Genomic DNA, 13,086 nt, shown 5'->3' on the forward strand with positions numbered 1-13,086 from the left:
TTTAAGGCGAAGGCCTTTTGGGGCTCGTCAAATTGACCATCAAGTCATAACATTGATCCCCCGATCAATGTTATGACTTGATGGTGAATCAATGTGGAACCATTCGCCTCTTCCTTAGTTCCATTTACTTAAAAAAACATTTCAAGTCGTTCACAATATGTGTCGCAATTTCCGGAATCATTATTAAATTCAACAATTTTTCCAATCTCATCCTCAATCGCCAATTGAAAGATATTAATATATTTTATAAGAAAACTACCGACCTGGAATAGAATATTTTAATCTGACAAAATAAGACAGCACGCAAGCAAAGACAAAGAAAAGAAACTCTTTACATATCCTACGGGGAAAACCAGCATTGTGAGAAACCGCCAAGTTTGGAGAACTTTTAGCTGACAGCGTATAACCGGCATAAAGGGTTCCTTATTTGAGTCAAGAAAAAAGACGCTAGGTATAAAGTCAATCTGATAAATTCATTTTTCCATCTTATCCAGGGATAGAATCCGAGACTTTCAATATAGAAGTACGTCGTGATGCAATTCGTTCGCTGCAGACGTCTATACACGACACTAGATAACTGTCCATCACGATAGATGATGTTTACCAAAGCTACAAACTACTAGCATTTCGGAACGACCACTGCTGAGAAGAAATGCCGAAAGAAACATTCAAACAGTGTTGGTCCCTATCATGCCAGAAGGGCTTACCATTTTTTAAATATAAATTTATATAGTAATATAACAATGTAAGTAGGTACACAATAAAGTACATAGTCAAAATAATGTAGTATAATCCAGCTCTAGAATAGGACCATTCCATATGTTGTCATAGCATCTGATAGTTGACAATAGCATTTCCAAGGTGAGTTCAAATCTAGCAGGCCGCCGGTTGTAAAATCTTAGCCGAATCTTCAAAAAATTAAAGGCTTTTATTAAGCTACCCTAAGGCTAAGGACCTCATAGCTCCGAATGCAAAACACGCAAGAACGAGAGAGAGGGACGAAGACTACTTATCAAATGACAAGATAATGATCGGAATACTCAAAATAAAATAAAATAAACAATAGCACGTGGAATTTATTTACAAATCTTACATCTAACTTAAATTAAACCAGTTCCAGTAAAGCACGAAATAAATCGTAACAAGTTAACCTCAAATTGATGAAAAAACACACCGATGCTCCTTCGACTAGTATCAGTGACGGTACTACGCATCATCTCGTAACTAACTCCATTGAAAATATACTCTATAGATAAAAGAAATATAATATTTTTATCTATGTTTCTTCCCTTGTTTATTCACTTCGTTGAATCCAAAGATCTTGGATAAGGTGTTAACCAAAATCTTTGGTTGAATCATTGAAAAACGACCGAGTGACAACGATCGGCGTCGACAAAACAAACTGGAGTAATCTCGACTAATTTAAGATCAAAGAGATTTTTACAAACATAAATTGAAGGAGAGCAAGACCATTCTATATCGATAACGCAACCTAAGAAAGACAAAAGTTAATACGATACAAAGGAAAAGTAAGTATCATGTTGAAACAAGAAGTGAACTAGTTGAATAAATTTCGTTGAATCGAATTCAATCAAAAGAAATAAATGAAACAAAGAGCAGGCCTACGTGTCTTAAATTCTAATAATGATGAATCTAAATCTGTTGGTTTTAGCGTTTCCTTTCCCCAATCCTCATCTAAATACAGTAGTATTATACCTAGTTTTATTGTAAATTATGTTTATGATCCGAATAAATTTGTACTTTCTATATTTTCTTGGAATTTACTGCATTTAAATTCTGGTGATGAGAGGTTAGACGATGACGTAATAAGGATCGTCGAGCAAGAAGCAGTTGTTTTGTTGCGCCGACATGAGGATGTGGCCGCTCTCCCCCCAGTCCTCGCCCCAGGAGTTGCGCACGACCCAGTACAGGTCCCCGTCGCGGACCCCGTAGCCCACGACCACCACGCCGTGGTTCACGTAACCGCCTTCGCTGGAGGAAACAAAATTTGATGATTAGATTAATGATTGGGAAATAAAGTACCCTAAGTCTCGAATTATGCAAACTACTGGTGAAAGAATCTTGTAAATTGACTTAGTAGGTTAATTTATTTTCTTAGTTCTATATGGCGCGGTGAAAGCGGTGATAGTGAAAAAAAAACGACCAGGGTGATTACTAACACCTCCCCCTGCGTTCCAGTTCAGGACCTAAACTAATCTACATCGCAAATTCGTACCATTAAGTAGATTTTTAATACTATTCATATTCGTTTTCTATTGAAACTACGGTAAATTTAATGATTTTGTTGTCGTCACAGAGGTCTTGTGACATTTAACGCCCGACAAAATACCCAAATCCGTGCTGTAAGCCGTTGAAGAATCACCTCGTTTGAAGCCGATCCGGGCTGCACTGTCATGGAAACTGAAGCGACGTGAGAAATTGATATTTCCCGTACTTACTACTCTACTTGGAAGTAGGAGAAATCTAACTTGCAAGATTTGATTACAGACAACGAGGCAGGTGAAATTAAATAAGGCAACTTTTTACCAGTAATCGTCATAGAAGATTCCACTTGAATACAGCTTCATGTTGGGGGACGCCATTACGCTGACAGTGACCGGGCCGTACTTGTTCAGCGCTAGCTTCATCGAATTGATGCTGTTGCGATTAACTTTCCCGAAGCCGCGGATCTTGAAGATGGAGGTCAGGTTTTGGACGTGACATTTGCCGTTCTGGATGCACACGGAGACATACTTATCAATAAATATCGACCTCGGTGGCGCAGTGGTAAAGTGCTTGCCTCTTAATCGAGAGGTCCCGAGTTCGATCCCCGGTCGGGTCATGATGGAAAATGATCTTTTTCTGATTGGCCCGGGCCTTGGATGTTTATCTAAATCTAGATGTGGAAAAATGTCCTTTGTCAAGCAGAGGGATACGTCTCTATAGGCTAAATGTGACGATGTTTGATGGACTGATTTTGATGAAATTAGGTGAGAAGAAGAAGATATTGTAGCTTGGAATAGCACATTTTGTCATGTGATTACAATTTTACTGGAGCCGTTAGTTGCAGCTAGCAATTAGGTACATAATGAGGAATTGAATATACAGGATATAGTCATAAATAAATGAATTATATTAAAAATTCCGCTCGAATCATCCTCCATTTCGTCCTTGTAATGCTATAAGGTGAATCAAGTGCAATTTAAAACATCAAATCCTTTTTTTTAAAAGCTATTATATATTAATATTAAGTCAGCATAAATTTTCTAACAGAACTAAATTTTCATTATCTAACAGTCATCTTCACACCGAAGTAAACCTGCATATAAACTAGGTAGTGTCGTGTTAACTTACCCCTACCTTCTATCTCTTTAATCAGAACGTTTTTCCGCTTTCTTCCTTAGCCATTGAGCATCAGAGCCCAGAGCCCGCTCTTTTACATTTTCCTCTCAACTTCGCACGTCAGCATTCCTAGTTGTCAGACCATTGTCACGCATATCATCCTTGACGACATCAAGCCAGCAAATCAAGAAAATCAAGAAATCCTTCTTGGGTAACTTAACTCACCTCTGCTTTGTATTGGCCATAGTCCACGTCCGCAGGAATGCCGTGGTCCAGTATGTATCTGAACACGTCATTTAGAGAACCACCCATGCAGCCGAAATTATCATAACTGCAAACAAGTTTATGAGTTCCATACATTGTTTTTCACCAAGTCCAATGACTTTGCACAGACTCGGGCAGCCAAAACGCTCTCACGCTGTATATATGTATACTCAATCAATCTTCTTGAAATTTTGCATACATATATTTTGGAGTATACATACTTCTTGTTCTTTAGGTTCTTCTCCAGAAGAACATAGGGTACCTTTCATCCCGGAAAAATAACTGCTACGCCACGGGCAAAAGCTAGTATTATATACACATATACAAGATACGCGCGAGAAAAAATACCCTTTCTTTGGAGTCGGGTAAAAAGATAAGTATACAAAAAGATGAGATCATTAGTAGTAGTTACTCAAATGATATAAAGTCTAATGCTACGCGGAGATCATTTTGTTTCAAGCATTACATTAGTAGCTAATAAACTTTTTTCATTCTTTCTCTTTTCTTTCTTTCTTTCTTTCTTACCCCCACGCACAGTCCACAAGAGATTGCTCGCTGAGGTCCACGTCCCTGCCCCCGAGGTCGTAGGAGATGGCTCCCTCCACGGCGGCCGTGGACGAGAACGCCCAGCAAGACCCGCAGTCACCTTGCTCTGGAGCATTCAGTATAAAGAACGAACATTGAACAATAATTTTTAAACAAAATTCTCTGACGTCTTCGTATTTAAACTTTGAAATGTCGGGTAGGAATGGTCCGTGGTTATGTAAAGGAATTCTTTCATAAAGTTGGCCATAAACCAACCTAAAAGTTTATTATGCCACATTTACTCGTATGCCAAAAATCAATTATAAAGTACCATCCTCGACACATAAGTTGAACCAAAATGGCGGCCGTCAGCGCAGATTTAATTAGAGATTAGAGAGGATTTTTTTTATTTTCGTATTAAGTAGAAAGGATTTATGAAAAAATTAAAGGAATATTTTTTAATTTCATGGGTAACTACGAAAAATCCCATAAATAATACTTTTTTCTCTAATCAAACCTGCGGTGACGGTCGCCATTTTGGTTCAACTTATGTGTCGAGGATGGTACTTTATAATTGATTTTTGGCATACGAGTAAATGTGGCATAATTCATTTTTAGGTTGGTTTAGGTTAGGTTAGTTATGGGGTACTACAGTCAGGAAACCTCCACGTTGGCTCGATGATTTGAAGGTTTGCTTCTGTCACTTGATCTTTGATTCGGTTTGTCTTGTTAGCCGTTGGCAAATGTTCCGACAACCTGGTTGGTGGGTTACCCATGTCGGGTAACCCAGGTCGGAGAGCCGATTGGCTCAGTGACTGTGAGAGAAGGGGGCTAAGCCCTCAAATCTCACAGCCTTGGTAGGGGTCGCGGAGGAGGAGTGTCGGTATTGAGGTGCGCCGCTCTCCCTATCCTCCGCGACCAGGCGCGGCCATGGCGCGGAACATGGTGGTCGGTGGGGCCGCAGAGGAGGAGGATTGCCGGTATTGCGGTGCGCCGCTGTCCCTATCCTGTGCGGCCGAAACAAGATGGAGAGCCGCTGCCTCCGGTCTGACAGATAGACGGATACAGGAAAAGAGGAAGGCCTAGGACGAGATGGTCGGACGACATCAAAAAGTTCGACAAAGAATGGCAAGAGAACACAAAGGAATGCGTGGAGGAATTTAGGGAAGGCTTTTGCCCAGCAGTGGGACTCAAACAGCTAATAAAAAAGAAATGCTCTTTCATTTTGGGCATCATTCAAGAATTGGGCATGTTTCATAGCGTCCAATTAATCACTTGTCCATAACATAGAGGTATATGGTTTTTTTTACAAAATTATTTTCCTCACGTTTGATAGGCCGCATGACTCCTTTCAATCTCAAATCAAACTCCTCCGGCAATTGATCCGCCAACTCGTCCACAACTTCCATCGAGTGGAATGTATGAGTGGCCTTGCTGTCAGGGCGCGAAGGTCGGGTGCCGGTGAGGTACTGCAGCTCTTCGTCTGTACGGTCGGCGTATTGGTTCATTGCTAACGTGTAACCCAGGTTCTTGCGGTTGTGATCTACGACTAATCTGAAAATAGGAGTTTTGAAACTCTTCATTTTACCTACACTAGCTTTTGCCTGCGGCTTCGCTCGCGTTCAAAAATATTGTTATAATTATAGCGATTTCATTTTTGGCGTGTAAAAATCTCAGCAAATTCATAGTTTTAGCGCCCAATGTAGTTTGTACTGTGGTATTTTATCCTGTATCCCTTTGGAGGTAAAATTTATAAAAATCCTTTCTTATCGGCTGCTTACATCAAATCTACTACTACTTGAGTAAGATTGGTATAGAAACTCATGTGGCACGTGTGGAATTCGAACCTGGGATCGTTCGATCCACAGGCAGGCGTCTTAACCCTTACACCACCGCTTCAAGCTTTAAATTGATTGAATATTACTTACCTCCAATTTTTATGGAAAATAGCCTTCCTTAACTCAATTTCTTTGGTTTTGTATTTTTTGTTGTGATGGTTCCTGTACCTATAATATAATAACAAATTAGATACTTTTTCACTCGGACTGGATATCATTGGAAAAAAATTGATAGATAGATAAACTCTTTATTTCACTATTCACAAAAGAGTTACAAATTACAACACGATATTCAAACATAATGAGTGCAAATCTATGTATGGGAAAATAGGTAATGTTGTGGCGTGTGGGATCACTATACCTTCCCATGCATATCGCAGAAGGCGACTAAGGAAAACAGAGCCTAGAAAGTTGACAGGAAGCAATAACATTCCAAATAGTTGTTTGTTTAGGGTTGTTGTTTCGGTGTTTGATTGTGGTTGTTTGAGGGTGCATTCCAAATATTTTTTATTTCCTCAAATCTCCAAAATCTTTGAACCCGATTTACAAAATAGAGGTATTGTTACATTCGTCTTGGCTGCCTGACTTGATGAAAAACCAATTTTTTCGAATACTACAATATTGGTATCAAATTAAAGGGCTGAACGCAAGGATTCTTAAGCAGGCGGGATTTTTTTTTATGTTTGCTTATTTACTTACCCATCAAAAGCTATGTCCACGTCTAAGGATATGGCTGGATGCAAAAACTTCAAGTTTGAACGGAAATCTGTGCCAACTATTTCACATTCGTCTTCTGTAAATTGTAAAATGATTAAAGTTGTTCAATTTATAAAGGCCTGTTTAAATGTCCCACTGCTGGGCAAACCGGTCGATCTCTATTGCAAATGTAAATATTAAAATATTACAATGATTTGTTCTTGGTTTTGTATTCCACTACTTCTGTAGGACTAAAACTTTTATATCGTATATTTTAATCTTCAATGCGATTTCAAGACTTATTTTATCAGATTGGCATTAATTTCGCATTGGGCAATTCATTTTTAAGCAGACACACATTAGCCATGGCTTTCCCGTGACTAGTATAAGACTTATAGCAGTATAAGATGCTTTTTCTCAGACCAATTTGATAGTTGGGCACCCACCGTCTTCGATCTCCAAGTCGTCATTACTGACAGACGGCTTGTAATCATAGAACTCAGTGACTGAATGCTGCTGAAGTCTACCTTCTTCCATCCCGTACTTCTTCTGGTCGAATCTGTAATCATATTCTATTAGAAAACTACGAAAGTTTAATCCCACTGATCGCATTATAATCATCTATACTATTATTATAAAGAGGTAAGCGTTTGTGAGTTTGTATGTTTGTGGCGGGAAATCTCCAATCTCCGAAACTACCGAAACAATTTCAAAAATGATTTTTCACCATTTGAAATGTACATTATCCAAAATTGCTATAGGCTATATTTTATCTCAAAATTCCCACGGGAGCGAACGGAGAAGCTTTTCGATAAACTCAAAAAGTACTGCACGAATTTTCATGCGGTTTTCACCAATATATAGTAAGATTCCTGAGGAAGGTTTAGATATATAATTTGTTGTGGCTTGACCCGAGCTGGGACGGGTTTTAGTATTATGTCCCACTCAGGACAATGGCGCAGTGGGTGGAATGAAAAAAAAATCGCGTAGGTTAAAGTTAACGTCAAAATTGACTGATGCAACTTAGTCTAAATGCTTTTATTTTTACAAGCTTTTGTTCAGTTAGATTTCTCCTACTGCCAGTTGACCTACAAAGTTGAAATTTCCCACGTCGTCGCTTCAGTTACAATGACAATAAGCATGACCTGATGACGCAGCCTGGATCAGCTTCAAACGAGGGCACTCCTCAGCTGTTTACAGCACGGACTTGCATTTGTCAGGCGTTAAGTGTCATAAGATCTCTCTTGACAACAATAAAAGCTTGTGGAAAAAATTCATTTTTGTAAAAAACTTGTTACGTTTTATTATAAGGAACACTAGGAAATAAGAACACACTCACTGGACTGGTACATCTACGCCATACTCTGTCCTGTACACAAGCAGAGTATCCTCCAATCTATATTCTCCATCTTCCTCCATTGTTCTCTTCCACTCGTGTATAACCCTTCCATTGAAGTCGTATGATCCTTATAAACATATCCAAATTCAAATCATTTATTCAGAAATAAGACCTTCATAGGCACTTTTCGGTGGTGGTGTAATGGTTAAGACCTGTGCCTGCGTGTGTGTCCTGTGGATCAAAAGGTCCCAGGTTCGAATCCTACTCGTGCCACATGAGTTTGTATACAAATCTGACTCATATATAGTAGTTTTCATCGACCACCACTTGCTTCCGGTGAAATAAAACGTCGTGAGGAAACCTGCACACTGGTTAATTATTATTAACTTGTGTATGAAATGGAGAAGGCAATGGCAAACCACTCCATTAATAATGCCTAGAAAGATGTTGTGTGTGTTTCATTCCACGTAATGACCACGACCCTCAGCTATTAGGAATACGACTGTGAAGGCACTTTTTCAGGTCATTTTAGCAGTGGGAGTTCCGAAATGCTAACAGTTTGTAGGTTTGGTAAAATATGACGTGAAAAAGTTCCTGTGAAAGCCTAATTTCTAAATAAATAATTAGATTTTGAGACAGCGCACTATCGAGTGGGCCACATGCCTCCATGACTTGGTATTAAATAAGTTAAATAATCTTATTACCTGTATTATTCATATCACTAGTGTCAGGTAGAAAGTCGTTCGTATCTCTATCAGAGCTCATGTATATACACTGTTCTACGTTTGTCAGGTTTCCTGTGGTAATTGTCAGTATCTGAAACGAAGGAACATCGTGATGCTACCGTAGATTACCTAGCTTGATAAACATTCTTCTTCTTGATGTGCCTCTCCGATAAACAAAGGTTGACCGTCAATTTGGAAAATTCTTCCCTATCCTTACCGAGGCAAAACAGCTGGGCGGCACTCGCGCTTTCGCATTCAAGCAGTTTAAAATGTCTTAATGAAAAATAAAATCTATATCCATACTATATACTACAAAGTGCGACACGTAGCGGGAAATGGGTTGGAGCACGTTGCGGGAAAAGACACGGGACAATATGTAGGAAACGGGACAGGACGAGTTTCGAAACGAGACACGTAGCGGAAATCGTAGCGTGAAACGGGGTATCGAACTAAAGATGGCAAAAATACGAATTTGAATCATGGTAATAAATAAATTTTACCAGTCTTAGAACACACGATAAAAGAATAACTGAAATTTTATTTCGATTCCTTTTGAGAACTGAAATTTGAAAGCCGCCAGCAAAAGCTGGTAATATTATAAATGCGAAAGTCTGTCTGTCTATTCCGCTTTCACGGCTAATCCTTAATTTAATGAAAGTTATAGACCCCGGTTCAAATATAATAAGGGGAACTTAGGCTCTACGAACGGCATACATATCATCGTCTCCGGAAAAGTGGATGGCAAAGGGTCTCGTGGTCGCAGCTACTGAAAGTATTATGTAATCTGTGTTACAGCCACGTTGATCCAATCAGATCCGCACCACTATAGATTCCACTATCCACAACGCCCTCCACACCGCCAGAGACAGAGATAATGGATTAAGAACGTGCGAGAGAAATTTAAGCAGCATAGAGTCACGAATTTGAGAGTCGAGGAACATCCTACGCAAGGACGAGGATATTCGGCATTAGAATAAAAGCTTGACCATTAAAAAGTAACGTAACCTACCTTGTAAACGCCACCTCTCTCATTTTCAGAGCTTGTGACGTAATAACTGTTGATTTCCCCGTCATACAGCTCCATGCGCGAGCGGTTATATTCTGCGCTATACCTAATGAAAAATAAAGTATGTTCTCACAAAGGAAACACTATGGTTTTTTTATTGTACCAGACATGTATGGGAGATATAGTTAAGTTAGATAACAGATTGATGATTTCTCTTATTGGGAGCTCATCCTGGATATATCAACAAGTTATAACCACCGTACTAGTATGACTTTCAATTACTTAATAAAAATAGGTTTACCTTTTTTCAAATTTACGTTCGAGGACTTTATTTTTTCGAACTAAGTATAGTTCCCGCTCGATTCCAGAATTTTTTTCATCTCATTATTATTTTCAAAAATAAGTTTAAAAGCACGTGTGACATGTGTAACAAATCCATTTAAGTAGTTCATACTATCAGTGAAATGAAAATAAATAAAACTGTTATCTATGTTTTGTCATTTGTTAACAACTCTATACAATTACATATAAAATATGCTTCGATAACTTTTCTTTAAACATAAAACACAACTAAAATAAGTAATTTACTTTTTGACAATATACATTATGTATCTTGATATATTATTTGAAAAAAAAAATTGTAAGAAACAATAATGGTAAGCCCTTCTGGCGTGATAGGGACCAACACTGTTCAAATTAGTTTCTTTCGGCATTTCTTCTCAGCAACGGTCGTTCCGAAATGCCAGTAGTTTGTAGCTTGTGAGAAATAACTATTTAATACAAAAATTTACGTGATAAGGTGCCTTGGAAGGTCTAATTTATGAATAAATGATTTGAATTTGAATTTGTAGTTTATCTCAGCACATATTTTATTACTAGCAATAAAAGTAAATACCATATCGTGGCAGATCAAGGAAACGTTGTGACGATCATCTGGTTGGATTTGGCATCGAATAAAGCGGCTTTGATTGACTTTTAGAGACCTTTGCCCAGCAGTGGGGCGGAACAGATTATTTAAAAAATTACCATATCCTAAAGGGCTGTACAAGTCCGTTGTAGACGTCAACGATTTGCCCTTTGAAGTAATATTCGCTGGGCCATGTGATGTCGGCTGTCGGCTCGTCATCTCCTACGCACAGAAGACAATAACTGCACACTAGCACCACCATCACGTTTTCACCAATTTCTTTTGTTTATTAGCGAAAACTAAAAAATACTCTTTCCAAATCATTCTACACTAAATAAAGGAATGTATTGCGTAGCTTATTAGTAATCAATACATATAATAAAATTGAAGAAAGGTCAAATTTGTACATTGGATATTTTTTTTAAACTCTTCAAGGAATATACTTAGTTACTGATATATTGGAAATTTTTGTCTGTCTGTCTGTCTGTCTGAACGCGCATCACTCGAAATCTACTGGACCGATTTGCTTGAAATTTGGTATGTAGGTACCTTATATACAGGGTTATATATCACACAGGGTTACATATACACATCTTAGATACATTTCATCCCGGTAAATGGTCAGGTTCCCGTAGGATAATTGAAAAACTAATTATGAATCAAAAATTCCTCGGGATCCCGGGTTAACATCTTATAGACATTTCATCCCGGAAAATGAGGGGGATCCTGTAGGAAAGTTAAAATAACAATCCACGGAGCCGATTTACTTTAAATTTTTGTAGAAAGGTATAAACAGAATATAAACAAATTATTTTTATCGATTACAGTCTGTTATAGATATAATGAGCGCAGTATGTATCAATATATCAGTATAAAACTCTTCCGTTACTGAGTGACTGAATGACTGACTGACAGACAACGTAAACCCGAAACTGCTGGGCGGGAAGCTGAAATTTGGCATGTAGGTGAGTGTAGGTGAGCACTAAGAGAGGGTTTTTGGAAATTCTACTCAGAAGGAGGTGAACTAGGTGAAAAACTGTAAATATAAAATTGGCACACTTACTTTTTGTAGTAAATAACAGTAATAGTAAATACAAAAAATGTTTAATTTACGTTTGTGATTAATAAAAAACCGGGACGGAAAACGTCATGGAAAATGGGACGGCACGCGTTGCAGAAAGCGGGAGTGTGAGTAGGAGCGGGAAATGGGAGACACGTAGTGGGAAACAGGACGGGACACATTGCAAAAAACATGATGGCACAATATGTAGGAAACGGGGGGGGGATATCTACATTACATAGCAGGGATTGGACAAGTTTGCGCGACGAGACACGCAGCGGGAAACAGAAAATTGAACTAAAGATGAGAAACAATTTTGAATCACATATGTTTACCAGTCTTACGGAGTATACGATAAAAAAATTACTGAGATTTTGCTATGAAATACACGCGGGCAAAGCCGCGGGCAAAAGCTAGTTACTATATAAAATTTGACGTGTAAAAGTGCCTGTGAAGGTCTAATTTCTGAATAAAAGATTTGATTTGATATGTTAAAAATATTGTTACACAAAGTTAAGCCCAAAATATTAGTATCTTTGTGATAGTAGCAATATGCCGCTAAGAAATTATCTGTTCTCGGAAATTCGTCCCTTGAGAATCCCCCACAGTTTTCCAAGAGAAATTAAGAAAGGTATTTTCGAGAATATGTCTTGATCATCTTCTTACTTTCTTATCGAAAATTTTTAGAACGACACATCGCTAGATATAAATCAGCTATGTTATTTATATAAAGTACACTTACCTAATAATACATATGTGTATGAAACACTACAAACTAAAAGTACAATTGAAATTCCCCTTATAAATGCCATCTTGCTTTACCGTGGGTTTCCCGCGGAAAAGTAGAAAATAAATTGTTGTTATCAATTATTTATAGTGAAAAGATAAAGGCTTAATTAAGCTCGTATCAATTTATCATTAACACAATTTTTACAAATTCAATTAAAAATCTAATTCGACCTTAAATTAACACGTACTCATTATTTTTACTATGAATTTAGAGGTGTCCAAAATTTACATGGACAAAAGCTACAAACTTTTACTCTATTGACTAATTTGGCGATATCGTAGAATCTAGCTTGCTAAACTAGCTTCCCAAGCTAGCTTGATAAGATATATTGCTAAGATTGTGGCGTGTGGTTCCGCCCTAGAATAGGACCACTCCATATTCGCCCGTCTTTAGACAATCATTCGCGTTAGACTCTTTTATTGGACTTTATTAGATCTTTCTTCTTCTTTCTGAAGTAAAAACTATATAGGACAGTTGTTTTAACCCCCGACGCAAAAAAACGGGTGTTATAAGTTTAACGTGTCTGTCTGTGTAAATGTCTGTGGCATCGTAGCAACCAAACGGATGAACCGCTTTTCGTTTAGTTTTTTTTTG

General features: G+C 38.1%; 1 protein-coding gene across 3 annotated transcripts; it reads right to left on the reverse strand.

Moving 5' to 3' along the window:
* Positions 1-1,058: 1,058 nt before the first annotated feature.
* Positions 1,059-12,562, reverse strand: LOC128679707 (cathepsin L-like proteinase). Of its 3 annotated transcripts, XM_053762113.1 has the most exons (13): positions 12,445-12,562; positions 10,762-10,864; positions 9,739-9,841; positions 8,709-8,820; positions 8,005-8,131; positions 7,112-7,224; positions 6,669-6,762; positions 6,060-6,137; positions 5,459-5,685; positions 4,132-4,258; positions 3,568-3,673; positions 2,548-2,732; positions 1,059-1,992 (listed from the first exon to the last, which is right to left on the reverse strand). In XM_053762113.1, the coding sequence occupies exons 1-13, from the start codon at positions 12,512-12,514 to the stop codon at positions 1,812-1,814; spliced, it is 1,626 nt and encodes a 541-aa protein (XP_053618088.1). In that variant the 5' UTR covers positions 12,515-12,562; the 3' UTR covers positions 1,059-1,811. The 3 variants fall into 3 exon arrangements, with proteins under 3 accessions (XP_053618088.1, XP_053618091.1, XP_053618089.1); XM_053762116.2 differs by lacking the exons at positions 9,739-9,841; positions 10,762-10,864 and having other exon boundaries at positions 12,445-12,546; XM_053762114.2 differs by lacking the exons at positions 8,709-8,820; positions 9,739-9,841; positions 10,762-10,864 and having other exon boundaries at positions 12,445-12,547.
* Positions 12,563-13,086: the final 524 nt, after the last annotated feature.

The sequence above is a fragment of the Plodia interpunctella genome, chromosome 22, assembly GCF_027563975.2.
Source record: "Plodia interpunctella isolate USDA-ARS_2022_Savannah chromosome 22, ilPloInte3.2, whole genome shotgun sequence".
In the NCBI taxonomy this organism is placed as follows: Eukaryota; Metazoa; Arthropoda; class Insecta; order Lepidoptera; family Pyralidae; genus Plodia; species Plodia interpunctella.